At 43.0% G+C, this 27,608-nt stretch overlaps 1 protein-coding gene across 2 annotated transcripts in view; it reads left to right on the forward strand.

Annotated features, from left to right (window-relative positions):
* The first annotated feature begins 153 nt into the window (after positions 1 to 153).
* SKIC2 (SKI2 subunit of superkiller complex) overlaps positions 154 to 27,608 on the forward strand; it is a 63,870-nt gene continuing 36,415 nt past the window's right edge. Inside the window, exons 1-10 of one of the 2 annotated variants that reach the window (XM_083352622.1) lie at positions 154 to 258; positions 4,275 to 4,393; positions 7,123 to 7,232; positions 8,628 to 8,745; positions 10,671 to 10,785; positions 11,344 to 11,418; positions 12,673 to 12,726; positions 13,501 to 13,724; positions 20,392 to 20,541; positions 22,217 to 22,362. In XM_083352622.1, the coding sequence (XP_083208748.1) occupies positions 240 to 258; positions 4,275 to 4,393; positions 7,123 to 7,232; positions 8,628 to 8,745; positions 10,671 to 10,785; positions 11,344 to 11,418; positions 12,673 to 12,726; positions 13,501 to 13,724; positions 20,392 to 20,541; positions 22,217 to 22,362 (1,130 nt within the window). In that variant the 5' untranslated portion in view covers positions 154 to 239. The remainder of the gene's footprint in view (positions 259 to 4,274; positions 4,394 to 7,122; positions 7,233 to 8,627; positions 8,746 to 10,670; positions 10,786 to 11,343; positions 11,419 to 12,672; positions 12,727 to 13,500; positions 13,725 to 20,391; positions 20,542 to 22,216; positions 22,363 to 27,608) is intronic. The other variant, XM_083352621.1, reaches the window with a different exon arrangement.

Consider the following 27,608-nt stretch of genomic DNA (forward strand, 5'->3'; position numbering starts at 1 on the left):
TTCGAAGCGAAAGTCATTTTTTTTTCCAACCAGACTTCCGCCCTTCCTTCGATTGACCAAGCCCGTTTCACTTCCGCTTACTGACGTGTGACGACAATCTTTACCGCCACCTTGAGAAACGGGGATTGACCGGGTGTACCTTCAACTGCCCTTTTTGAAGATGGAAGGTTCCGCCCTCAGTATGACAGCCCGGAGGGAGAGTTTCCGGGTCAGTCCTTGAGCGAACCGTGGCAGCTGAGATGGATCTGGAGAGGATAGGTGAGGACGGGCTAGACACCCTCCTGCGTCTGACTGAACTAATATAATGGAGCCTTTTAAAATCTATAATAAGTTGGAAGGGAACTTGGAGACCATCTAGTCCAACCCCCTGCTCAGGCAGGAAACCCTACTCCAGTTGGATCAGGAATCCCATCCGGAGCATCTGGAGAAGAATGAGAAATTTGGGCACTTCCTGGAAGTTCAAGTAACTATATAGACCAGGGGTAGGCAACCTGGCTCTTTTATGACTCATGGACTTCAATTCCTAGAATTCCTGAGTCAGCATAGCTGGCTCAGGAATTCTGGGAGTTGAAGTCCATGAGTCATAAAAGAGTCGAGGTTGCCTACCCCTGCCCTATATACCATTTCAGAAAAATGGCTGTCCAGTCTCTTCTTAAAAACTTCCAGGGTTGGCGCATTCACAGCTTCTGCATGTGCAAGATGTTGGGACTCTAGAAAAAATGCAGAGAAGAGCCACAAAGATGATTAGGGGGTTGGAGGTTGCAGGAATTGAGTATACTCTAGTGAAAAGAAGGGGAGACTAGGGGAGACATGATAGCAGTGTTCCAATATTTGAGGGGCTGCCACAAAGAGGAAGATCAACCCATTCTCCAAAGCATGGATTGAAACTAATCAAGAAAAAATCCTACCTAGAACTAAGGAGAACTGTCCTGAAAGTGAGAACAATTAATCAGTGATATGGCTTGCCTATAAGAAGTTGTGGTTGCTCCAAAAAACGAGGATTTTAAGAAGGGATTTGTCTGAAATGGTATAGTTTTTTCCTGCCTGAGCAGCAGATTGGACTAGAAGACCTCCAAGTTCCCTTCCAATTTCTATCATTCTGTATTATTTTGTATTCTAAACAGAGGTAAAAATGTTAGCAGTGCAGCTTTTTTTTTCATGAATGCAATGAGAGGATAATTGAATCTGCAGAAGGTTAGAGAAATCAATTGTCTAGCAAATAAATAAGTAATAGTTTTATTTACATGCTACTTGTTTCTTTGCTAAATGTTTAAGTAATCTCAGTCGTCCAAGCAAAGGTAGGTGTAGTACAAGATGTGAAAATACAAATATTGTGATCCTCAACCTTGAAAACTTTTTAAGATGAGTGGACTTAAACTTCCAGAATTCCTCAGCCAGTATACATGCTGGGCAGGAAATTCGGGGAACTGAAGTCTACTCATCTGAAAGTTGCAAACACTGCATCAATAGTAATTTATTACTGTAAAACAGACATGTCAAACACAAGGCCCGGGGGCCAGATCCGGCCCGCGAAGTGGTTTCATGTGGCCCGCGAAGCCATCCTGGCCCAGAGACCCTCAGATCTGTCCCTCTCCTGCCCAGGCCGCCATAGGCACCCTTGATGCGAACGATGTCGAGCTGGCCATGCCCACCCAGTAGGCCATGCCCACCCTGGCCATACCCACCCGGCCCCCTGAGGGCAACCACAATGCAGATGCGGCCCTCAATGAAATTGAGTTTGACACCCCTGCTGTAAAATGACAAGAGCCACAAAAAAAGTTATTTTGCAGTTTTGAGGAAGAAAACGCCAAGAACCGAGCAGTGAACCCCAAGATCACAAAGCCCGTTGCCTCTAGACCTGATGAAAGAGCCATGTCTTAAAACCTTTCCTGAAGTAGAAGCTATGTGGGCTTTGAGGAGGGATTCCTTCTCTTACGATGTGTCTAACGAACATAATTCTTGCCTATAGACTCTGATGCTGTATTTATTTATTTGTTTATTTTTTCGACTTATATACCTCCCTATTCCCGTAGGACTCAGGGCAGTTTACAGGGCAATTAAAATCATACCGTACAAAAGTTTTAAAAAAAATTAAAACAATTAAGTAAATTTAAAGCCCAAAGTTTAAAAATTAAAACATTTTAAACCCCTCAGTCTAGGCCCGACAGCTCAAAGAGCCAAGTTTTCAGGTCCCGGCGGAATGAGTGGAGGTCGGAGGCGGTCCTAAGTTCCATCGGAAGTTGGTTCCAAAGGGCAGAGAAGGCACCCACAGAGGCGGCCCTCTCTCTGGGAGTCACCCGCTGGCAATCTTTCACCGGTGGTACCCTAAGAAGGCCCTCCCTGTGGGAGCGCACAGGACGATGGGAAGTGGATGCCGGCAGCAGATGCTCCCTCAGATAATCCGGACCCAAGCCATTTAGGGCTTTATAGGTCATCACCAGCACCTTGAATCTCATATTGTAATCAATATGTTTAAATCAGGCGGTTCAGACTGTATTCCGCCAAACCCTAGGGTTCCGTGAAATGTTCATAAAGTTCCAATAGAAACTGGGGATGGGGAAAGAGTTAACTCCAACACAACCGACTTTTGGCCAGTAGAGCTTTGCTTCTTAAGTAGAAGTTCCAGGATTGATTTATTTATTTTTTTTACAGATTCATGGCCCGAAAAACTTTGAAAAACCTGTTTTAATTTACCAAAGGACTTGTCCTTCTCTCACAGTTGAATTCCCCACTGAGTCCTGTAAAGATAGGGGCTTCTGTGTGGGAGAGATGGTTTATTTCAGCTAGGAATGTGTTACGATTTTTTTTAAAAAATCTTTTGGATGTTTCAGTTCTTGTAGTTATGCTGGTATATACGCATCTTTTTTTCCTTTTTTTTTTTTTGAAGAGCTTCAGCATGAGTCAAAATTAAACATCAAATTTCTTCCAAGGCCATGTACTTCTGAGGGCACATGAAGTGAAGCAAAATTCAGAGAGTTGTATAGGTGGAGAAACAAGAAATCTTGGGAGAGCAGCTGGGTGATCTCTTACATTTAAGATGGAATCGAGATTTTTTTTTTTTTGATAGACCATGTGTGAATGAATGAACCTTTATTATCAAAGTGTTCTGAACCAGCCCTCTTCTAACAAACCCCTTATCAGAAAGAAGAGACTGGAGAGCGTCCAAGGCTAAAAGGCTACTGCCAAGATTTAATTACGCAGTTAACAAAAACACTAGAGCTTGTCTTCTCAAGCGGAAAAGTTGCTTTCAGTAACCAGCCCCTCCCCAAACACTCCTTTTATAGAGAGCTCAGGGCGTGGTCTCCCTGTGCCTCCTCCCGAGGAGTCCCATAGCCTTTCTTTGTTTGTTCCTGCTCGACTGCCTCCTGCGTAGGGCGTCCTTGAACAGGGCCAGCTGTGGGTCATCATCCTCCGCACTCTCGGGCTCACGCAGCTGAGAAGAGGTCCCCGGCTGAGGACTCTGCAAAGCCTCCAAACCATCATCAGCCGGTTCGTCTCCCTCCTCCCCCTCATCTGAGTCCTCCGATACGTCGGAGCCGGCTGTCGGACCCACAGGCTGGCCCTGAGTCACAACACAAAGTACTTGTATAACAGTGAGATTGGCTGAGCCTCCCTTCGTGCCCCCCCTCCACAACTCACAGTGACAACAAACCCACCATCTTGTTACACCATGTGAGCTAATTGCACAACACACCAGCCTCGTAAGTCAATCATACACAGAGTTATTTCTGGTTCAGGAGCCTGACAGCCCACGGATAGAAGCTGTTCTTCAGCCTGTTGGTGCGGCTGGCTATACTCCTGTATCTCCTACTCGATGGTAGGAGAGTGAAGAGGAACCGACCAGGGTGTGAGGCGTCCCTGAGAATTTTCTTCACTCTTCCAAGGCAGCGGGCCCTGGCGAGGTCATTCAGCAGTGTCAGGGGACAGCCCACAACGTTTTGTGCTGTGCTGTGTTTTCTTGGTTATAGGAGATCTTGACAATGGTTCAGTTGTGAATTCTTGTCCTGAGTAAAAATTGGGTTCAGTCATTTAAATTGTCTGTTCCAGTTCCATAATCAGGAGTATCCATAGGGAGAGGAGGCATAAAAATCAGCATGATCATGGCCTTAACCCCTTCCTTCACAGATATTGCCATTTTGCAAATGTTGATCCTCACCTGTTGTCTCACACAGTAGTCTCAGAGTGTATTATTTTAAAGCAACGGGTGCAGAGTTCTGACTGAAGGGTAACGATAGATTGTCTTAACCTATCTTTGCTTCATTGTCTTCTTTGAGTCCTCCCTCCCCGAGGACCTTTAGAGTTGCCTCTCTCCATTTTGGAGGTTGGATGTGCTGGTCGTTTTGAGCTCATCACCCAAGAGGAACCCACCAAAGAAGGATTTCCACTGACCACAGTGAGTCCAGTAACCCTTCCTGTCCTGAAAGGAGAGGCAAAACCACAATGTGGCTCATTTGGATTTTGACTTAGGAGGTTGTGCAAAGTCAGCCACTGCAATTGGTAATCCGTAGGCAACCTAAAATAATAATCTTTTTTTAGCCAGATAAAAAGACTTTGAGTTAAGCTTGGAGAGACTCCTGTTCTCGTCCTCCATCAGCCACAGAAGCTCTCTGTGGGATTTGGGGCCAGTCCCTTTCTCTATGCCGACAGCCAGTGTGAAGTATAGACCAGGGCTTTTCAACCAGTGTTACGGGTACCACCTGTGGTACATTGGCACCTGGCAGGTGGTACGCGACCATCCTAGAGAAGTGGTAGCGGGGGAGGGGAATGAGCTGAACCGGTGGCAGCACCGCACAAGCCTGAGCGGGAGATGGCTGGAGCTGCAGGGCTGTCAGGGCTCAGCGGAAGCGCCAGGATCAGTGCCGCTTTCCAGCTGATCGGCGCTTCTTCAGGGCTGTCAGGGCTCAATGGAAGCGCCAGGATCAGTGCCAGGCTCCAGCTGGAGCTTGGTGCTGATCCTGGTGCTTCTGCTAAGCCCAGAAGAAGTGCCGATCAGCTGGAATGCTGCAGCATCTCCAGGGTCTTGTGATTTACATTCAGATGCTTGGCAACTGCTTCATATTTATGATGGTCACAGTGTCCCAGGGTCATGTGAAGTGACCAAAACCTGCTGCAACCACCCAGCAGAGGGGGGGGGAAATAAAAACCAAACACCCACCCCCGCTGCCAATCCTCAACAGAAATGCTCACAACAATGAAAACCTCGGACAGGAGGAAGAGCGCTGCTGGCCGACCGGGCAGGCAGGTTTCTTGCTCGGCTGTGGCTTCAGGGGCACTTTTTTCAGTGCCATTGTAACTTCAAACAGTCACTAAGCGAACTGTTGTAAGTCGAGGACTACCTGCACTTTATCACTTTTTTCCCTTTTTTTTTGTCATCAAGTTTTTGACACCTTGCTAGGCGACTGGTGGTACTCAGATGTTGCCATATCCTAAAAGTGGTACAATGGGTGAAAAGGTTGAAAAGCCCCTGGTATAGACAGTCCTCGTGTCAAGGTAATTATAATTTAGTAGCTGACCGGTGGAAATGATATATAGAGAATGAGTCAGCAGAGTATTTTGGGGTAGTATCTCTTTAAGAGACTGTGCCTGAGGAGAATGGCAATTGGAACCTTTATCTCACTTGAACCCTTTGAATGTAACTCACTACCTTGTATTCTGTATGCTCCTTGAATGTTGTTGTTTCATATTGTATATTAAACCACAATTCTTTTAACAAACCGCTGTCAGATGTTTATGCTCCTGTGTTATCACACAAAGAAGAAAGAAAAAGGCTGCGATACTTTATATTTTAAACAACACTTCGCCTTACAGCAGTTCATTTAACGACTGTTGAAAGTTACAACGGCACTGCAAAAAGTGACTTAGGACCATTTTCCACCTTTGCAAAGCATCCCCATGGTCACATGATCAAAATTCAGACGCTTGGCAACGGATTCATATTTATGATGGTTGCAGGGTCTCGGGGTCGTGTGATCACCTTTTTGCGAGTTTCTGACCAGCAAAATCAATAAGGAAGCCAGATTTGCTTAACATGCATGTCATTCACTTAACAACTGCAGTGATTCCCTTAACAACTGTGGAAAGAAAAGTTGTAAAATGGGGCACAATTCACTTAACAAATGTCTTGCTGAGCAACAGAAATATTAGGCTCAGTTGTGGCCACAAGTCGAGGACCACCTGTAATGGAAAAAGTGCTGGGTTATGAATGGGGAAACCCCAATTAACTTTATTAAATTTATTGAATTTATTCACACACCCATGTCACCCATAAGATAACCCTGGGCAGCTTACAATGTCAAAAAGAATAAGGTAAAGTTAAAGGTTCCCCCGCACATGCGTGCTAGTCGTTTCCAACTCTAGGGGCTCATCTCCGTTTCAAAGCCGAAGAGCCAGCGCTTGTCTGAGGATGTCTCTGTGGTCATGTGGCCGGCATGACTAGACGCCAAAGGCACACGTAACACTGTTACCTTCCCACCGCAGTGGTCCCTATTTTTCTACTTGCATTTTTACGTGCTTTCGAACTGCTAGGTTGGCAGAAGCTGGGACGAGTAACAGGCGCTCACTCTGTTACGCGGCACTCGGGATTCGACCCGCCAAACTGCCGACCTTCTGATCGACAAGCTCAGCGTCCTAAACCACTGAGCCACCGCGTCCCTTTTATTCAAAAAGAATAAAACAGTACAAAAACATATATAAAATAAGAACAAAACACTCTAAAAATACAAATTCTCAGTTCTAGTCCACCCTGAACCATGGAGACTCTCTGGAAGGTTGGGATCAGTCATTCTCCACCACATTTGCTATCTCAAATGGTGGATGTGGGAAGACTTAGGAGGAAAGTGTGCAGCCTGTGCTAACTTGAGTCCCTAGAGATTAAGTTGTTATTCTAACAAATCTAATGATGTTTCTTTGGCAACAGTACAGAAGTACAGCCCCTGTTTCCCCCCCCCCCCCCCCGAATATTTTTCAGCTTCCCAGTGAAACCTATAGCTCTGGAAATCTCTGGTAGTCTCTTACTGAAGACTTCTTAGTTTCTGCTTAGTTTCTGAGCTGTAGTAAATACGATTTGCGGATGGTGTTAATAAGAAATGATACATCTTCCCTCATTTTTGCCTACCTTCTCAGTTGCCACATGGGCTGCCCCCGTACGCTGAGGATCTGTCCTCGGAATTGGAGCAGCATTATCTCAACAGCCCGGAATGGCTTCCCATCCATGACTTTGAAAGGTCTCACAGGTGAGTCCCTGGTAGCTGGCGTGGTTGCTTGCAAGATGCGAAAGGAGTGAGAAAAAGCATTGTTGGAGACACACACACATCCCCACACACACACTTCATGGGTGTGTTTCTGTTGCTTCCCTCTGGGAGGAGGTTTCAATGTATTTCTAGCAGGACTACCAGATTCTGTAACAGCTTTTTTCCCTATGCCATCCGTCTGGTAAACTCGCAAGATTTGTTTTTCTCGGCATGTATATGTACACATCTGAACCAGACTGTGTTGTTTCTCTGGGTCATATATGTTTGTGTATGTAGGCATATGCATAATTATTTTTTTGTCATGTTTATGCAGTGTATATTGGAGGTGGTTACCCTTTGAGAGCTGTATGCATCAAAATCTCATTTTAATGTATGCTGATTAATGTACACTTAAAGTGACTATAAATCTATTCTATTTTCTATTCCATTCTATTCTATTATTTTATATTTTCTATCTTTTATCGTCTTTTCTTTCTATTCCATTTCATTCTATTCTGTTCTATTTTCTATTCTATTCCATTCTATTCTATTCTAATCTATCATCTTCTATTTTTTTATTCTGTTCCATTTCATTCTATTCTGTTCTGTTGTATTCTGTTTTATATCTTCTATTCTATTCTATTCTATTCTATTCTATTCTATTCTATTCTATTCTATTCTATTCATCTTTTATCCTCTATTCTCTATTCTATCTTCTATTTTCAAATCCATTTCATTCTGTTCTGTTCTATTCTCTATTCTATCTTCTATCTATTCTATTTTCAATTCCATTCCATTTCATTCTATTCTGTTCTATTTTATTTTATATCTTCTACTCTGTTCTGTTCTATTCTGTTCTATTCTATTCTATTATCTTCTGTTCTATTTTCAATTCTATTTTCAAATCCATTCCATTTTATTGTATTCTGTTATATTCTATTCTATTTGATTCTATCTTCTGTTCTATTTTCAATTCTATTTTCAAATCCATTCCATTTCATTACATTCTGTTCTATTCCATTCCATTCCATTCCATTCCATTCCATTCCATTCCATTCCATTCCATTCCATTCTATTCTATTCTATTCTATTCTATTCTATTCTATTCTATTCTATTCTATTCTATCTTCTGTTCTATTTTCACTTCTATTATCCATTCTATTCTATTCTCTTTTATTCTGTCTTCTATTCGATTTTCAATTCCACTTTATTCCGTTCCATTCCATTTTATTCTGTTGCATTCCACTCCACTCTACTCTTACTCCTACTCCTACTCCACTCCACTCCACTCCATTCCATTCCATTCAGCTCTGGGTAAGGTGAGTAATGGGATCATCTGTAGCAGAAGGAGGGTCATGAAGTCAAAATAGTTTAACTCCACCTCTTATCCTGAGACAGGTTCTGGCCCCGAGAGAGAGACATCCAGTCACTCTTCGCACTAGAGGTCACGCCTGTACACTCCACTCTCCGGGCCCAGCGCAATCCCACCACTGGGGAGCTGATGGGTTTTAAAGAGGTGAGAGATGCTTTCTTCTCCTGCAGCCCCAAATAACCCTTTGAGTAATGAGTTCCTGCTGCGTTGATTTGCCCGAGCATGCTCCTGTTGGCCTCTCTTATTTGCTGTAGACATATTTATATAAAACTGTTTCGTGTCAGCGTTTCTGACTCCGTTTGGACACTGGATGCGCAGTTTCCTGGCATGGCTCATATGCATGACAGTTGCAATGTCCCAGGATTCCCTTTTTTTTTAATTGAAAAGTTTTTCAGTACATTTTATCTTTAACAAAACAAACCCCTCCCAACCCCCTCCCCTCTTCCCAACCCACCCCAACACCTCCCTCCCTCTCCTTCCCCCCTCCCTGACTTCCCAGAGCTAAATACAAGGTATAAAAGTAAAAACAATCATAATCTACCATATGCAAGCAACAATAAGCTATTAGGTCTATCGCACTTTAGCTCTTATAAAATGACTACAAGCAATATAAATGTCACATCGATACTTATTCAAATGCTAAATGAAACGTTTTAGTCCCATATTTATTCTGGATGTAATCAATCCATTTTTTCCACTCCACAATATATCGCTGTTGCGAATGGTCTTTCAAATACGCCGAGATCGTTGCCATTTCCGCCAGGTTGGAAACTTTTAGAATCCATTCTTCTATAGTCGGCAGTTCTTCCTTCTTCCAGTATTGCCCTACTAAAAGTCTGGCTGCCGTACCAGGATTCCCTTTTGCGACCTTCTGACAAGCAGAGTGAACGGGGGAGCCAGATTTCCCTTAACCGTGTTACTAACCGATGAGTCAGTATGGGCCAGTTTTGCCAAAAACCCGAAGTTGCCAGTTTTTAGCAAAAATGCTGTCGTGTGTCCACTGGATATTGGAAACGGCCATGAATGCGGGTCAGTTGTCAAGTGCTTGAAATGCAGTCACATTTATTTTATTTTATTTTATTTTATTTTATTTTATTTTATTTTATTTTATTATTTTATTTTATTTTATTTTATTTTATTTTATTTTATTTTATTTTATTTTATTTTATTTTATTTTATTTTATTTTATTTTATTAGACTTATATACCGCCCTTCTCCCGTAGGACTCAGGGCGGTTCACAAGGTTTTTTTAAAAACAATACAACAAATTACAAAAATTAAAAACAATTAAAATGATTACACTAACCTTGAACTAAAAACCCCAATTACAATTAAAATACAATTAAAACCCTGGTTAATACTCTCAGTCCAGGCCAGAAAGCTCGAAGAGCCAGGTCTTCAGGTCCCGGCGGAATGAGCAGAGGTCAGGGGCAGTCCTAAGCTCTGCAGGCAGCTGGTTCCAAAGGGCCGGTGCACCCACAGAGAAGGCCCTCCCCCTGGGTATTGTCCGCCGGCAATCTTTCACCGCCGGCACCCTGAGAAGACCCTCCCCGTGGGAGCACACAGGACGAAGGGAGCTTGATGCCGGCAGCAGGTGTTCCCTCAGATATCCCGGACCCAAGCCATTTCGGGCTTTATAGGTCATCACCAGCACCTTGAATCTCACCCGACTGCAGGTGGGGGGGGACTATAACAGGGAGGTCCATCATAACTTCCTACAGTTGCTAAGCAACCATTGGTAAGTCAAGGACTATCTGTATAGCACCCAAGATCCCAGGCCACTAACTTATAGTCCGGGCATATCTATCAAATACCTATATTAGTTACTTCACAATAATGCCGGCCAGTGCTTTTTTTGTAAAAGAAAAAGGTGCTAGAACTCACACATGTCATACAACCCGCCTTGCCTACCCTACAAGGTTCCATCCAAAAAAGGTGCCGGAACTCGGTTCTGAGCGTTCAATGAGAAAAAAAGCCCTGATGCCGGCTATCAGAAGAGAGTAGTGTTCTCTCTGTGTGCCTGTGTAAAAAGAGAGGTCAAACTCTCCCTCTTTTGACTTCAATTCTAGGCACTTGTGGACAACATGGGATTATCAGCCAAGAATTCTCTTTCCTTCCAGCGAGCACCTGGTCCTCCATCTGAGTCTCTGCGAGGCAGTGCCACCAACTACCCCTTCTGGCCAGGTGTGGGTCTCCCGTTTCTGTTAACCGAGTCACCAGTTTATAACTTCGAATGCAGAGCCACAAGCGGGAACAAATTTCAGATCAAAGAAGAGTGTTTCATCCAGCGTTGGCCTCCGGAAGCTTTTTATGGGTTGTAGATCAGCAGCCCTGAACTTTTGTGGCTTAGCGGCCCGTCGGGGCGGGGGGGGAAGAGAGGGGAACCGGGCCACGCGTTCACACACAGCTTGACTCGCACAAGTCGAGCTGTGCGTGCATGTGCAAATGCACCAGCTCAGGCAAGTCAAGCTGCGTGCAGACCAGCCTGCCGCCGCTTGTGCGGCCCGGTTCTGAATAGGCCGTGTCCTGATAATGAGTGCGGCCCTGGGGTTGGGGACCCCTCTTGTCGATCACTTATTTTTATATTGCTTTCACAATTAATGGGCTTTTCTGTTCTTCCCCTGTGTGTCTGATTTGGTTATAGAATGTGCATCTTCCTTTTGCAGAATTTTGCCCTTTGGGTAACTAAATCTCCTGATCACTAATCTCTAATAATCTTCTCTTGTAACACAATCTCCCCAGGTGGGATAGATGAGCCTAGCTTAGAACTGATTCAGGCTCAAGAAGAGATGGAAGAGGACATTGATTTTGAGAAAGGTAATGGAAGCGTATTCCAGCCGACGGCTCTATTAATATGCCTTTGTTTAAATCCTGACTTCCCTTTTTAAATGCCTTCTGCCCTCTGTTTGACAAGATTCAAAAAATGTTGTTTATTCTATTTACGGTACTCAGAGACAGGGACGATAGGAAAATTTAATTTAATTTAATTTAATAATATTTATATACCGCCCTTCTCCCTGAGGACTCAGGGCGGTTCACAGGGCAAAAGTCAAATACAAAGTACAAACATTAAAAAGAGATTAAATAATTGCCCAAGTTAAAACAATTAATACAATAATAAAACCCCAAAAATAAAATTAAGAATACAAAAAAATAAAAACCCCACCAATCCCCATCAGGCTAGGCCGGCATGTACAAACAAAAACGTCTTGAGATCGCGACGAAAGGAGCGAAGATCGGGCGCCATCCGGAGCTCTACCGGCAACTGATTCCACAGCTCCGGAGCGCCCACAGAGAAGGATCTCCCCCTGGGCGCCACCAATCGACATTCTCTGATCGGTGGCACCCTGAGGGGGCCCTCTCTGTGGGAACGCACAGGGCGCAGGGAGCTTGATGCCGGCAGCAGATGTTCCCTAAGGTACTCCGGTACTCCCTAAGGTACTCCGGTACTCTGGGGTCTGGCACAGAAGAGCTGTGCCATGGGATTTATTTGCGTTCTCTGTTACCTGCATACTTTATGATTTTATTGACAAAGAATGATATGGGCAAGACTCAGATGGAAATAAAACTGAAATAATTGGCTAGAGACTCTTTTTTGATAGCCCTTCAAATCACACTGGTAAAACTAATGTGTGAAAGAATAAAGCGCGTTTCATGGTAGTTTTATTGATAGCATTGTAATCCATCTGAAAGATTCCTGGAATGGTTTAGATCAGTGTTCCCCAACCTTCAGGTATATGGACTACAGTTCCCAGAATACTGATAGAATATTTGTAGCTCAGGGTTAAACTGTGGCATCCTTGGTGCTCTCTGAGCTTGGATGTTTTCTTGCAGATGTTTCATTACCCAAACTAGGTAACATCATTAGTGCTATTGTTCCTAGAATTCCAACATTAGCTATGCTGGCTGTGGAATTCTGGGATTTGAAGTTTACACATCTGCCAACCGTGAAGTTTGGGAAACACTGGCTTAGATCCATTAATAAACTAGACGATCATTGACTGCAAGTTTGATGTTGAAGACATGGTGTCTTCTTGGCAGCTGCTTCATGTTTCTCTCTTGGCCCCTCAGATTTGCTGACAGTGCCACCTGGATGGAAGAAAGGGGTGGAATTCACCAAACAAGGTATGGCAAAATCAAAGTGTCAGTGGTAAAATGAAAATGATGAGTGCTACAACAAAGAGAGGGCAAACCATCTCAAAGCTGAAAGATTATTTTTTTTGCCAGAAGTGTTCTTGATACTTTTTGACTTGATCTTCATTTCACCATTGGATCGGTTTCAAGCACAGAGTGCTTCTGATCACATCAGAATGTCATATTCATAACATTTCCCCCCCCCCAGTATTATTACAAGTGTGACCAACCCAAAAGTATTAGGGACCTTTTAGCTGGAAAAATACATTTAGCTCATATAGCATACATCAGGGCAAAAGCAACTTGGAATTTATAAGTAGGTCCTACCTAAAGGGACGCGGTGGCTCAGTGGGTTAGGACGCTGAGCTTGTCGATCAGAAGGTCGGCAGTTTGGCGGGTCGAATCCCGAGTGCCGCGTAGCAGAGTGAGCGCCTGTTACACGTCCCAGCTTCTGCCAACCTAGCAGTTCGAAAGCACGTAAAAAAAATATGCAAGTAGAAAAATAGGGACCACTATGGTGGGAAGGTAACAGTGTTCCGTGAGCCTTTGGCGTCTAGTCATGCTGGCCACATGACCACGGAGACGTCCTTGGACAAGCGCTGGCTCTTTGGCTTTGAAACGGAGATGAGCACCGGCCCCTAGAGTCGGAAACGACTAGCACGCACGTGCCGGGGAACCTTTACCTTTTACCTACCTAAAGAAGTTTCCCCTCCTAGATTTTTTTTTTAAAAAAGGGTTCAGATTTTGTTCCTTTTGCTTCTTCAGAGATCATGGCCTCCCCAGGATTGCTGAACTTGACCAATTTGCTGGGTGCACTGGACACCTTTGAGCTGGAGGCCTCCAGCGATGAAGAAGGCAAAGAGAAGACAGAGGAAGTGGAGAAGAGGAGGAAGAAAGGGAAGAATAAGGGAGCAAAGGAAGAAGAGATCCCTCCAGCAGAACCAGCACCACTGCACAGAGTGAACAGTTTGGAGGAACTGGTGCTTAAGGTAAGGCTGTATCTGCATTCAGGCTTGTCCTGGTGTGTGCATGGTGATACGAGAAGTAGGAGCCCAATTTCAGAAGCAAGCAGGAAACAAAGGTAGGTTATATCAAGCTACAGAATAGAGAAACTGGGGCTCAGATATAGGTGACCTGCAGCTCCCAGCATCCTCCAGCTTTGCTCCAGCAAGATCTGGAAAGCTCTAGAGCAGGGGTGTCAAATTGCCGACCTGCGGGCCAGACGCGTCGTGCGGAAGCCCCACGCACCCCATTTGCCGGCAATGGCAAAACCGTCCCGATACGTTGCGTAACGTCACAGGTTTTTTTTTATTGAAAAGTTTTAAAATACATTTTAACTTTAACAATCCCCCCTCCCCCTCCCCACCCTATCCCTCCCTACCCCTCCCCCCCTTTCCCCCCTCCCCCCCCCCCCGACTTCCCAGAGCTAAGTACAGGGTATAAAAACAAAGAACAATCATAAACATCCATATGCTACCAACAATAAATTCTTAAATCTATCACTCTCTAGCTCGTATAAAATAACTACAAGCAATATTAATATTACATATAAAAAGAAAGAAAAAAGAAAAAGAGAAAGGAAGACTTATTCAAATGCTAAGTGAAACTTTTTAGTCCCATATTTCTTCTGAATATATTCAATCCATTTTTCCCATTCCATAATATAACGTTCTTGCGAATGATCTTTCAAATAAGCCGAAATCTTTGCCATTTCTGCCAGGTCAGAAACCTTTAAAGTCCATTCTTCTATAGTCGGCAGCTCCTCCTTCTTCCAATACTGACCTATTAAAAGTCTTGCTGCTGTAACTAAATTTAACATCAGCTTGGTGTCCACAACAGTAGCACCTGTAATTATACCCAACAAAAAAAATTGCGGACAAAACTTTATCTTTTGCTTGAAGATCTTCTGCATATTCCACCAAATCTTTATCCAAAAAGCCTTGACCTTTTTACAAGTCCACCATATGTGAAAATATGTTGCATCTTCACCACCACACCTCCAGCATTTTGGCTGATAATTCGGATACATACTTGCAAGCTTTTTAGGATCTAAATGCCATCTATAAAACATTTTATAAAAGTTCTCTCTTAAGTTTTGAGCTTGTGTAAATTTTACGTTCCTCACCCAGATCTTTTCCCACGTATCCATTGTAATAACTTCTTGGATGTTCTGGGCCCATTTTATCATACAGTCTTTAACCAGTTCTGTTTCTGAATCAATTTCTATCAATGCAAGATATATCCGTTTGATATGTGCTGGACCCTGATTTCTAATTTTCTTTATCAAGTTTTCATCAGTCATTGCAAAACCAGTTTTCTGATCTTCTTTCCACCTGGCCCGTAATTGAGTATATTGAAACCAAGTTTGAAGGATCTTCTCATCTCGCAAGAGATTGTACGGCTTCAAACACCAGACGTTCCTTTCCAAGCTTAAGATCTCCTTATACGTAGTCACATCATGTTTGAAGCCAACATTTATGTTTTCTATTGCGTGTTTTGGAATAGCCCACAATGGTATCTTGCAGTCTAACTTGTATCTATACTTTTTCCAAACTCTCAACAATGCCTGTCTTAAAATATGCATTTTAAACACATTATCTACCTTCTTATCATACAACAAATACGCATGCCAGCCAAATAACAAGTCGTGGCCCTCAAGATTTAATAATCTCTCTTGTGTCAAATTAATCCAATCACTTATCCCTGCTAACGCAGCAGCTTCATAATATAATTTAAGATTGGGCATTTTAAGACCACCTCTTTCACGAGTATCCTGCATAATCTTAAGTTTAACTCGTGGCCTTTTCCCTGCCCAAACAAATTTATTGATACCCCGTTGCCATTCTTCCAAATTAGAATCTTTCTTAAGAACCGGTATCATTTGAAATAAGAATAAAAATTTAGGCAGGACATTCATTTTCACTGCTGCGATTCTTCCCAACAAAGACAATTGCAATTTTTCCCAACTCTCCATTTCTTTTTGAATTTTACCCCATAGTTTTTCATAGTTATTTTTATATAACTTTGTATTAGAGGGTGACAAAAACACCCCCAAATATTTGACCCTTTTAGCAATCTCAAATCCAGTTAATCCTTCTAAAAGAGCCTTTTGCGATACTGTCATATTTTTGGCCAGAATTTTAGTTTTTTGTGCATTAACTTTAAATCCAGAAACCCTCCCATATTGCCTTATTATCTCCATCAGGTCCACAACAGAATTTTCTGGCTGGGTCACTGTAACAACCAGATCGTCTGCGAACGCCCTCAATCTATAATCCTGATCTCTAATTTGAATACCCTTAATTTTTCCGGAGTTCCGAATTTTTATCAATAATATCTCCAATGTTAAACCAAATAATAAAGGTGATAACGGACACCCTTGTCTTGTGCCCTTCTCAATATTACATGCTTCAGTCAAACTATTGTTAACTATTATTCGGGCCGTTTGTTTTTGATATAATGCCCTAATTGGTTGCAAAAATTTATCCCCAAAATTCATTTTATCTAAAACTTTCATCAAAAATTGCCAATTCAATTGATCAAAAGCTTTTTCAGCATCTAAGAAAATTAGCGACGCAGGGATCTGGTTCTTCCTTTCCAAAAACTCTAACACATCAACTATATGCCTCACATTATTTTTCATTTGCCTACCACTAATAAACCCAGTTTGATCCCCATGAATCACCTGTTGCAGAACCCTCATCAATCTGTTAGCCAACACCTTAGCAAATATTTTATAATCTGTATTTAGAAGTGATATCGGTCTATAATTTTTAACTTGAGTAGCATCTTGATCTTCCTTCGGAATCAAAGAGATAAAAGCAGTTCTCCAAGACGGAGGCACCTTTCCCCCTCTCTGAATTGACTGAAACAGTTCCTTTAACGGCTTTATCAACTCCATTTGTAAATTTTTATAGTAAACCGCAGTCAAACCATCCGTACCTGGCGCTTTGTCCAACTTCAATTCCTTAATTGCTATAAGAATTTCTTCTTCTGTTATCAACTGGTTAATCTCCTCTTTTTGTACTTGCGTAAGAACCGGGATGCTAGCATTCTCCAAATATACATCAATGTCTTTTTCATTAATCTTTTCCTTAGCATATAATTTAGAATAAAAATCCACAAAGGCTTCCTTAATAAGATCCTGTTGAAACACAACCTTTCCCTTATGTTCAATTTTATCTATATTAGAAGCCCTTTGCTTTTTCCTTAGTCTATAAGCTAGCCATCTACCTGGCTTATTAGCATTGCAAAAGGTATTATGCCTAGCAAACCGCAAGTTGGTTGCCACTTGATCAGCCATCAATTTATCGAATTGTCCTCTTAATAGCTTAATAACTTCCTTAGGCTTTACATCCGATGGATTCGAAATTAAGACCTTTTCTTTTTCCCTAATTTCATTCTCCAGTTCTTTCCTTCTGGCTTCCAAAGTACGTCTGTATTTATTATTCATATATATCAACACCCCTCTCATGTAGGCCTTGCTAGCATCCCAAACCATGTCCATAGAAGTATCCTTATTCATATTAATTTCAAAAAAATCCTTCATCCGCTGCTTGCATTCTTCCACATTTTTCTGATTTCTAAACAAATTCTCATTTACGCGCCACGAGCGCCTATCCCTATTGTCCTTATTGATCTCTAACCAAACTGGACTGTGATCCGAAATAGTCCTTGCACAAATCTTTACCTTCTTAATCCTAGAAAAAAAACATTAGTCAACAAAATAAAATCAATCCTAGAAAAAGATTGATGTCTGTCAGAAAAAAAAGTATAATCCTTTTCACATAGGTGTATGTCACGCCAGATATCTCTCAATTCCAAGTCGTCCTTCATTTCAAAAAAAGATTTAGGCAATCTGGCATGACTCGGAGCACGCTTAAAAGAACCCGCCTTGTCCATCTGTACATCCAATACACCATTCCAGTCCCCCATAAAAATAAACGATTTATAATCCAATTGAGTGAGCTTTGTATGAAGTGAACTAAAAAAATCCGCTTGTTGTTGATTAGGAGCATACAGTCCAACTAAAAGCGTTTTTTACCTTCTAACAACAAATCTATCATAACATATCTTCCTTGCGTATCTGCTTCAATTAATTCCGCTGTTAGAGTACCTTTAACGTAGACAACCACTCCATTTTTCTTATTCATCGCAGAAGCAACAAATTGCGTGCCCAATCTTGAGTTCGATAAATACTTTTGGTCCATAACCCTAATATGCGTTTCTTGCAAACATATAACATCAATCTTAAATTGTTTTAAATATTGAAAAACTTTCTTTCTCTTCTGTGGTGAATTTAATCCATTGACATTCCAGGTTAGGAATTTAGTCGCCATGCGTGGCATCCCGAAGCTTTTGAAGCACATCTTTAATAGCCCCTATATTTTCTTTGGGCCGCGCTCCTCCCACAGCTTCACTATAGGTACGCTTTGAGAATTCCATAAACTTCTGCTGGTCTTGCTCTTGTACTTGTCTTGCTCATTTTACAGCGGCGCGCGTCAACCTCTGCTCTCCAGCAGCCACCAATGAAGCTGTAGTTTGATCCTCTCCAGCACCATTCTCCTCTGTCTGTCCATCATCAGCCTCTTGAGGTTTCCCCTCTCCAGATCCCTTTGCTGCTTCCAGGAGTGATAGTGGGGTTGCTTTTAAAACATTGTTGTAAAAATCACACGCCTGAATCACAGTAACCAGACGATATCTTTTACCTTCGTACATCACCACCAGTCCAACTGGAATCTCCCATCTAAACTTAATATCACGTTGCTTAAGTTCCTGTACGAGGAATGCAAAATCCTTCCTTCTCCTTAAAATCTTTGGAGGAATTTCTTTTAGAACCAAGACTTCTTGCTCAGCAACCACAACTTTAGTATCATAAGCAGCTTGAATAACTTCATCTCTAGTTGCTCTCTTTGTAAAATAGACCACCACATCTCTAGGTAGCTTCCTCTGCCTTGCAATCCATGAGTTTACACGAAAAGCTTTATCCATACATCCCTCTATTTCAGATGCTGGCTGGCCCAATACTGCTTCCAAAGCCTCAGAAATCAGCTGCTTTAGGTCTTCTTTAGGGTTCTCTTTTAAGCCCCTGATTCTTATAGCATACTGCATCTGATGATACTGGACAGGACTCAATTCTCCGTCCATTTTGTCCCTTAAATTTTCATTCTCCAGTACCTTTACTTCTAATATAGTATTCTTTTGACTAAGATCCTCCATTTTTTCTTCCAAACATTGCACACATTCAGCCACGCTTTCCACTGTAGACAAGATGTCTACCCTCATTGCACTAAACTTCTCGTTAAGCTTCTCTTCCATCCTCTCCTCCAACTTTGCCACCTTATCATCCAGCATTTCTGAAATTACCTGGGATTGCCTTGCAAAGGCGTCTTGTAAATCCTTAAGCGTCAGTGCCACAGGAGGTGCAGGAGGAAGCAGAGCTTGCAACGATGTCTGTTGCACCGGGGAAGTTCCCGCACTCCGAAGAACTTTAGAGGAAGATTTAGCCGCCATCTTTCTTCACTTTCACTTGTTGCGCACTTTCACTTTAAATTTATAAAGTCCATCAAGCTAAAGAGTAAGAATAAAAGTCCTCTTCACCTAAGCCTCCTGTACCGCTCTGCCTGCTCCTTTTATTCCATAGTCTTTCCTTCTGGCAGGGGTGGTCGCAAACGCCTGGCTCCGCTCCAAAAATCCCGGAGCAGAGACACTAAACAGCTGGGAGCAACCCAGGCTACGGGGGAGTTCAATCCTTCAGCCGCCCAAGCTTTCAGCTCAGGCGGCCCCGGAGAACTCAACCCCTACCTGGGGCCTCACCCCCTCCTCTTCTCCCGAGGAGGGGGCTTCAAATCCACCTAAACAGCTGATCGGCGCTGTTTTAGGTGGAAAAACTCAGCTGTGAAGCGGACAGCCCGAAACGGCTATCTTCGGCGCCGCGCCGCCACCGGAAGTTTGAGTAACGTCACAGGTTTGACATGTCTGCTCTAGAGCAGGGGTCTTCAAACTTGGACATTTATGACTGGTGGACTTCAACTCCCAGAATTCCTCAGCCAGGCACGCTGGCTGAGGAATTCTGGGAGTTGAAGTCCACAAGTCTTAAAAGTCGTCATGTTTGGAGATTCTATTCTAGAGAAATGGGAAAAGTGAAACTGGGATCGTGGGTGTTGGGACCGGTTAGTTTTTCTGGACTGGGATGGCCAAGAAAGGAGGCGTTGCTCAGAAGTAAAACTATTGCAGCCAGTGGTTGGAGATTTATCGGTTGTCTTCAAATATCAAGATAAATCATTGCCGTTATGAAGAGACGGTGCCTTTTCTCTTACTTCTCCTCTGCCCAGCCTCTCAGTTGTGAGGAGATTATTTTATTTATGCGGTTTTATTCTGCCTGGACTTTAGTCTGTGGCCCATATCTCATAACTAATTACTAATTATGGTTCCAGTTTGTCTTGAAATTCTTCGGAAACAAGCTAGCTGTATGAGCTAGGAAACGTTTGATGGGTAGAAGCAAAGACAAGGCATTTAAAATTTTTTCCATTTTTTGAACTTTGCTATAAACCTACATAGCTTGGGAAACGCTGTGTGTTCGCTCTAGAAAGCAGCTTGGGAGGATTCCATATTAACTGTTTTTGCCTGTCCTTGGTCTGTCTGCCTTGTTCTCAGGAGGTGACATCGGTCCCCAAATCAGCCCCAGAGGCTCCGCCTGCGCCTGCCTCTTCTGCAGTGCCTCCTAAAGAACAGTGGGCTATCCTGGTTGATGTAAGCTCCCCTGTGGACGATTTCTACAAGCTAATTCCTGATCCAGCCTTCAAGGTAAACTACCATTTGCCAACTGTCCTATTAGCATATGCAGGGGGGAAAAATACCTCCTGGGACATAATTTTACCAAGAGTATAACTTTACTGATAAAAGAGACGCGGTGGCTCAGTGGGTTAGGACGCTGAGCTTGTCGATCAGATGGTCGGCAGTTTGGCGGGTCGAATCCCGAGTGCCGCGTAGCAGAGTGAGCGCCTGTTACTTGTCCCAGCTTCTGCCAACCTAGCAGTTCGAAAGCACGTAAAAATGCAAGTAGAAAAATAGGGACCACTACGGTGGGAAGGTAACAGCGTTCCATGCTCCTTTGGCGTCTAGTCATGCCGGCCACATGACCACAGAGATGTCCTCGGACAAGCGCTGGCTCTTCGGCTTTGAAACGGAGATGAGCACCGGCCCCTAGAGTTGGAAACAACTAGCACGCATGTGCAGGGGAACCTTTACCTTTACCTTTTATAACTTTACTGATCGATCCATATAGGTACAGATGAAGGAAAGCCAATTCTAAAGGTCGCCACAGTGAGTTCCATAGGTCAAGTTCCCCTTTTCCCCTTTAAAACTCCCACTGTCCATTGTCTGCCATTTCTGTTTTGGAAAACAGTTTGTGCCTATGACAATCACTTAAATATGAGCCAGCCGTGAGCTGCACCTGCCAAAACAGCCAACACAGTTCAAGGCTGCATTAACAGAGGGATAGAATCAAGATGTACATGAAGTATTAGTTCCATTTTATAATTCCTTGGTAAGGCCACACTTGGACTAGTGCAGGGGTGTCAAACTGCCGGCCCGTGGGCCGGACGCGTCATCTGGAAGCCGCAACCACCCCGTTGCTGGCAATGGCAAAATCGTCCCGAGACGTTGCGCGACATCACGTGACGTCGCGAGTTTGACATGTCTTGATTAGTGCATCCAGTTCTGGTCGCCACGAGGTAAAAACGATATTGAGGCTCTAGAAAAAGTGCAGAGAAGAGCAACAAAGATGATCAAAGGATTGGAGGCTAAAACATATAGGGAACGGTTGCTGGAATTGGGAATGTCTAGTTTAATGAAGAGAAGGGTGAGGGGGGGGACATGATAGCAGTGTTCCAATATCTCAGGGGATGTCCCAAAGAAGGGGGAGTCAAGCTATTCTCCAAAGCACCTGAAGGCAGGACAAGAAGCAACAGATGGAAACTAATCCAACCTAGAAGCAACCTAGAACTAAGGAGAAAATGTCCTGACAGTTCAAACAATTAATCAGTGGAACAACTTTCCTCCAGAAGTTGTGGGTGCTCCAACTCTGGAAGTTTTTAAGAAGCAATTGGACGACCATTTGTCTGAAATGGTATAGGGCTTCCTGCCTGAGCAGGGGGTTGGACTAGATGGCCTCCAAGGTCCCTTCCAACGCTTATTCCATTCTACTCTATTTCAAAGAGTTCCCATAACGTGTCCTTGAAGTGAAGGGACTTTCACGGGGCCCAGCTGGCTCGCTTGATTCCTCAGCCCCCCCCCCAGGATTTCAAACACGCACCCCCTCTCTTCCGTTTCTGTTGTCAAGCTGGGAGCAAAATTGGCAGGCAGGGATGGAATCCGAATCGGCTTCGACACCAGTTCTGTTGGGCTGCCTGGAGTGGAAAGCTGGCTGTCGATAAACTAAATTCCCACTTTCCCCTCCCTCCCTCCCTCCCATTTCCAGTGGCCTTTTGAGCCCGATGTTTTCCAGAAACAGGCAATTCTCCACTTGGAGAAACATGATTCCGTCTTTGTCGCCGCCCACACCTCTGCAGGAAAGACTGTCGTGGCCGAGTACGCCATTGCTCTGTCGCAGAAACACATGACACGGTGAGAATGTCCTTGTTTCCTGGGTGGGTTTTGTGTTATGCTTTCTCATCATCTTCTAGATCCAAATACACTTGTCTTTTTTTGTTTTTTTGTTTTTTTGGTCTTAGCAGTTGGCCCACAAGCTAGGCTCCATTTTTTTTTCAGGTCAACCAAGCTTGGTCCATTTGGTTGCAATAGGAGTTGACTAACCAGTTTGTCACTGACGTCATGGGCTAGGACAGGGGTAGGCAACCTCGGCTCTTTTATGACTGGTGGACTTCAACTCCCAGAATTCCTGAGTCAGCTATGCTGACTCAGGAATTCTGGGAGTTGAAGTCCACCAGTCATAAAAGAGCTGAGGTTGCCTACCCCTGGGCTAGGAGGTACTAATTGGCCCAAACTCACCCAGCCTGCTTTCGTGCCCAAGGTGGGACTAGAACTCACAGGCACCTGGTGCCTTAATCACTAAACAATGGGAGGAGAGATGTTACCTCCCATTGATAGAGCACGCAATCTGGGCGTCCTCCTAGATTCATGACTCAGTTTTGAAGATCATATTGGAGCCGTGGCTAGGGGGGCATTTGCACAGATTCGTCTTATATACCAATTGCGCCCCTTTTTGGACCGAGATGCCCTACGTACAGTCACCCACGCACTCGTTACCTCCCGTATTGATTACTGTAATGCTCTCTACATGGGGCTGCCTTTGAAGACCACCCGGAGGCTTCAGCTGGTGCAGAATGCAGCTGCACGGGTTGTGATGGGAGCTCCCCGATACTCCCATATTACACCCCTCCTGCGTGAGCTGCATTGGCTACCAGTTGCCCTCCGGGTGAGATTTAAGGTGCTGGTACTTACCTTTAAAGCCCTACATGGCTTAGGTCTGGGATACTTGCAGGACCATCTGCTGCCGGGAACAAATTCCCATCGTCCAGTACGCTCACACAGAGAAGGCCTCCTCAGGGTACCGTCAGCTAGGCAATGTCGGCTGGCGACCCCCAGGGGGAGGGCCTTCTCTGTGGGAGCGCCAGCCCTATGGAATCAGCTCCCCCCTGAGCTTCGGATGGCCCAAAACCTCCAATCCTTTCGCCGCGGCCTCAAAACACTCCTGTTCCACCAGGCTGACCTAGACTGACAGGCATTTTAATTAATTTATATTTAGTATTTTTAATTTATTTTTTAAATTCTCCAATTTTAATTTATTGCACAGATGTTCTCAATTTTATTTTTATCTTGATTTCTGTACTTATTATATGTTTTGTTGTTAGCCGCCCTGAGTCCTTCGGGAGATAGGGCGGGATATAAATCCCATCAATAAATAAATAAATAAATAAACCAAATTGACTCTTAGATACCTTGATCCAAATGCACATGATGGGTGCAAAGGATCGATTTTTCCCCCCTCATCCTAATGAGCTTTAACTGCATTCTTTTTGTAGGTGATTTATATTGTTTTGGTACTGTTATTGCTTTTACAAGCATTACCTCAGAGTCAGATTTTTTTTTCTTTTATCTTTGTTGTTAATTGCTATTGGAAGAAGGTTACGTTACTCTTCACTTGATACTTAAGACACTGGCAGCTTACATTTGTAAATTTGCAACGTTCCCATTAGTCCTTATACAAGTAGTCCTCAACTTACGACCACAGCTGAGCCTGAAGTTTATGTTGCCGAGTGAACAATTTCTTAAGTGAGTTTTTACCCCATTTTATGACTTTTCTTGCCACCGTTGTTAAGTGAATCCCTGAAGCTGATAAGTTAGTAACCCGGTTGTTAACTGAATCTGGCTTCCCCATTGGCTTTGCTTGTCAAAAGGTGGCAAAAGGGGATCACATGACCTTGGGACCCAGCAACGGTCATAATTGTGAACCAGTTGCCAAGGGTCTGAATTTTGATCACGTGATCCTGGGGTTGCTCCAAAGCTTGGAACTGTGAATGGTCATAAGTAAGAAAAATGGTCACAGCTCACTTATTTTCAGCGCCATTGTAACTTTGAACGGTCCCTAAATGAACTGTTGTAAGTCGAGGACTACCTGTACAGGTAATCCTTCCTTAACAACTGGTTGCTTAGCAACCGTTCAGCATTAGGATAGACCTTCCCAGTACTATTTACCACCCAATTCCAAAGTTCCAACAATCGGAAAACCCGCCCCCCCAAGTCACATGATCACATTTTGAACACTTGGCAATCAGCTCACCTTGACAGCTGTTTGCAGCGCCCCACAGTCAAATGACCCCAATTTTCAGTTGTTTTTATTTATTTATTTAATTTATTTTATTATATTTATATACCGCCCTTTCCCGAAGGACTCAGGGCGGTTTACAGGGTGATTAAAACAAAAAATACAAAAGTTAAAAACAGTTAAAAAAAATTATATCCATCCCTGAACAAATAAAACCCCAGTTAAAATTAAAATTCTCAGCCTGGGCCAGAGAGCTCGAAGAGCCAGGTCTTCAGGTCCCGGCGGAATGAACGGAGGTGGGGGGCAGTCCTAAGCTCCACTGGCAGCTGGTTTCAAAGGGCGGGCGCACCCACTGAGAAGGCCCTATCCCTGGGTCTTGGCCACTTTCCACATCATTTAATTCCAGTTTGGGGCTGAAAACATCCACTGGTGAAAATAGGTTTGCTTAACCAAAAACAAACTGCCCGAATTATAGTTAACAATAGTTTGACAACAGTATGTAATATTGAGAAGGGCACAAGGCAAGGGTGTCCGCTATCGCCCTTGTTATTTGTATTAACATTAGAGATATTATTGGTTAAGATTCGGAATTCGGAAAAAATTAAGGGGATACAAGTTGGAGATCAGGATTACAGATTGAGAGCATTTGCAGATGATCTGGTTGTTACAGTGACCCAGCCAGAGAACTCTGTTGTGGACCTGATGGAGATAATAACACAATATGGGAAGGTTTCTGGATTTAAAGTAAATATACAGAAAACTAAAATTTTGGCTAGAAATATGACAGTTTCGCAGAAGGCTCTCCTAGAAGGATTAACTGGATTTGAGATTGTTAAAAGGGTTAAATATTTGGGGGTGATTTTGTCGCCCTCTAATACAAAGCTATATAAAAATAATTATGAAAAGTTATGGGGGAAAATTCAAAAAGAACTGGAGAGTTGGGAAAAATTGCAATTGTCTTTGTTGGGACGGATTGCAGCAGTGAAAATGAATGTCCTGCCCAAATTTTTATTCTTATTTCAAATGATACCGATTCTTAAGAAAGACTCTAACTTGGAGGAATGGCAGCGTGGTATCAATAAATTTGTGTGGGCAGGGAAAAAGCCACGAGTTAAACTTAAGATTATGCAGGATACTCGTGAGAGAGGTGGCCTTAAAATGCCTAATTTTAAATTATATTATGAAGCTGCTGCACTAGTAGGAATAAGTGATTGGATTAATTTGACACAATCGAGGTTATTAAATCTTGAGGGCCATGATCTGTTGTTTGGCTGGCATGCATATTTGTTGTATGATAAGAAGGTAGATACTGTGTTTAGGATGCATATTTTAAGACAGGCATTGCTGAGAGTTTGGAAGAAGTATAGACATAAGTTAAGCAGCAAGATACCATTGTGGGCAATCCCAAAACACGCAATAGAAAATATACATGCTGGTTTCAAACATGATGAGACTACTTACAAGGAAATTTTAAGTTTGGAAAGGAATATTTGGTGCTTGAAATCATATAGTTTCTTGCGAGAAGAGAAGGTTGTTCAGACTTGGTTTCAATATATTCAGTTACAGGCCAGGTGGAAAGAAGACCAAAAAAATGGATTTGCAACGACTGATGAAAATTTGATAAAGCAAATTAGAAATCAAGGACCAGCACATATTAAACGGATATATCTTGCATTGATAGAGATCGATTCAGAAACAGAGCTTGTTAAGGATTGTATGATAAAATGGGCCCAAAACATTCAGGAAGTTATTACAATGGACACGTGGGAAAAGATCTGGGTGAGGAATGTAAAATTCACTCAAGCTCAAAGTCTAAGAGAGAACTTTTACAAAATGTTTTATAGATGGCATCTAGATCCTAAAAAGCTTGCAAGTATGTATCCGAATTATCAGCCTAAATGTTGGAGGTGTGGTGATGAAGAGGCAACATATTTTCACATATGGTGGACATGTAAAAAGGTCAAGGCTTTTTGGATAAAAGTCTGGTGGAATATGCAGAAGATTTTTAAACGGAGGATAAAGTTTTGTCCGCAATTTTTTTTGTTGGGAATAATTGTTGACGCTACAGTTGTGGACTCTAAGTTGATGTTGAATTTAGTTACGGCAGCAAGACTTTTGATAGGTCAATATTGGAAGAAAGAGGAACTGCCGACTATACAAGAGTGGATTTTAAAGGTTTCCGACTTGGCAGAGATGGCGAAGATTTCGGCCTATTTGAAAGATTACTCGCAAGAACATTATATTATGGAATGGAGAAAATGGATTGAGTTTATCCAGAATAAGTATAGGGTCAAGAAGTTTTATCTAGCATTTGAATAAGTCTTCTTTCGTTTTCTTTTTTCTTTTTTTATTTTGTCTTCTATATATATTTAATAATGCTAAGTTTTGTTTGATCCTATATAAGTTAGAGAGTGATGGATTTTAGAATTTATAGTTGTTAGTATATGGTTGTTTATGATTGCTTTTTTATATATATATACCTTGTATTTAGCTCTGGGAAGTCCGGGGGGGGGGGAGGGGGGTTGGGGGGAGGGGGGGGAGGAGGGAGGGGGGAGGGGGGGAAGGGGGGAGGTAGGGAGGGGAGGAGGGAGGGGGAAGGGGGTTTTTTAAAGGAAAACTGTATTTTTAAAACTTTTCAATAAAAAAAAAAGAAAATAGGTTTGCTTAACGACTAGAGGCACTTAACAACCGCCACACAAAGGCTCATAAAATCAGCTGTGGTCAGGTGGTAACCCACTTCCCAAGTAACAAGACCATAATTCCTGCCTCAAAGACAGTCATAAGTCGAGAAGTATCTGTACTTAGAAGATTCACGGTCTGTTTCGGTCGCTCCCCTCTGGTTCCGAAGTATTTCTAGCAAGACTGCTAGATTCTGCAAGAGCTTTGTTCCTTATGCCATCCGTCTTGTAAATTCGCAGGATTCTTTTTTCTCGCCACATATATGTGTACCTCCGAACCAGACTGTGTTGTTTCTCTGTGTCGTATACGTTTATGCATAGGGGGTTTTTTTTTGGTCTCATTTATGTCGTGTATATCGGGGATGGTTACCCTTTGAGAGCTGAATGCAACAAAATTTCATTTTAAA

Source organism: Vipera ursinii (assembly GCF_947247035.1).
Source record: "Vipera ursinii genome assembly, chromosome: 2".
Taxonomy (NCBI): domain Eukaryota; kingdom Metazoa; phylum Chordata; class Lepidosauria; order Squamata; family Viperidae; genus Vipera; species Vipera ursinii.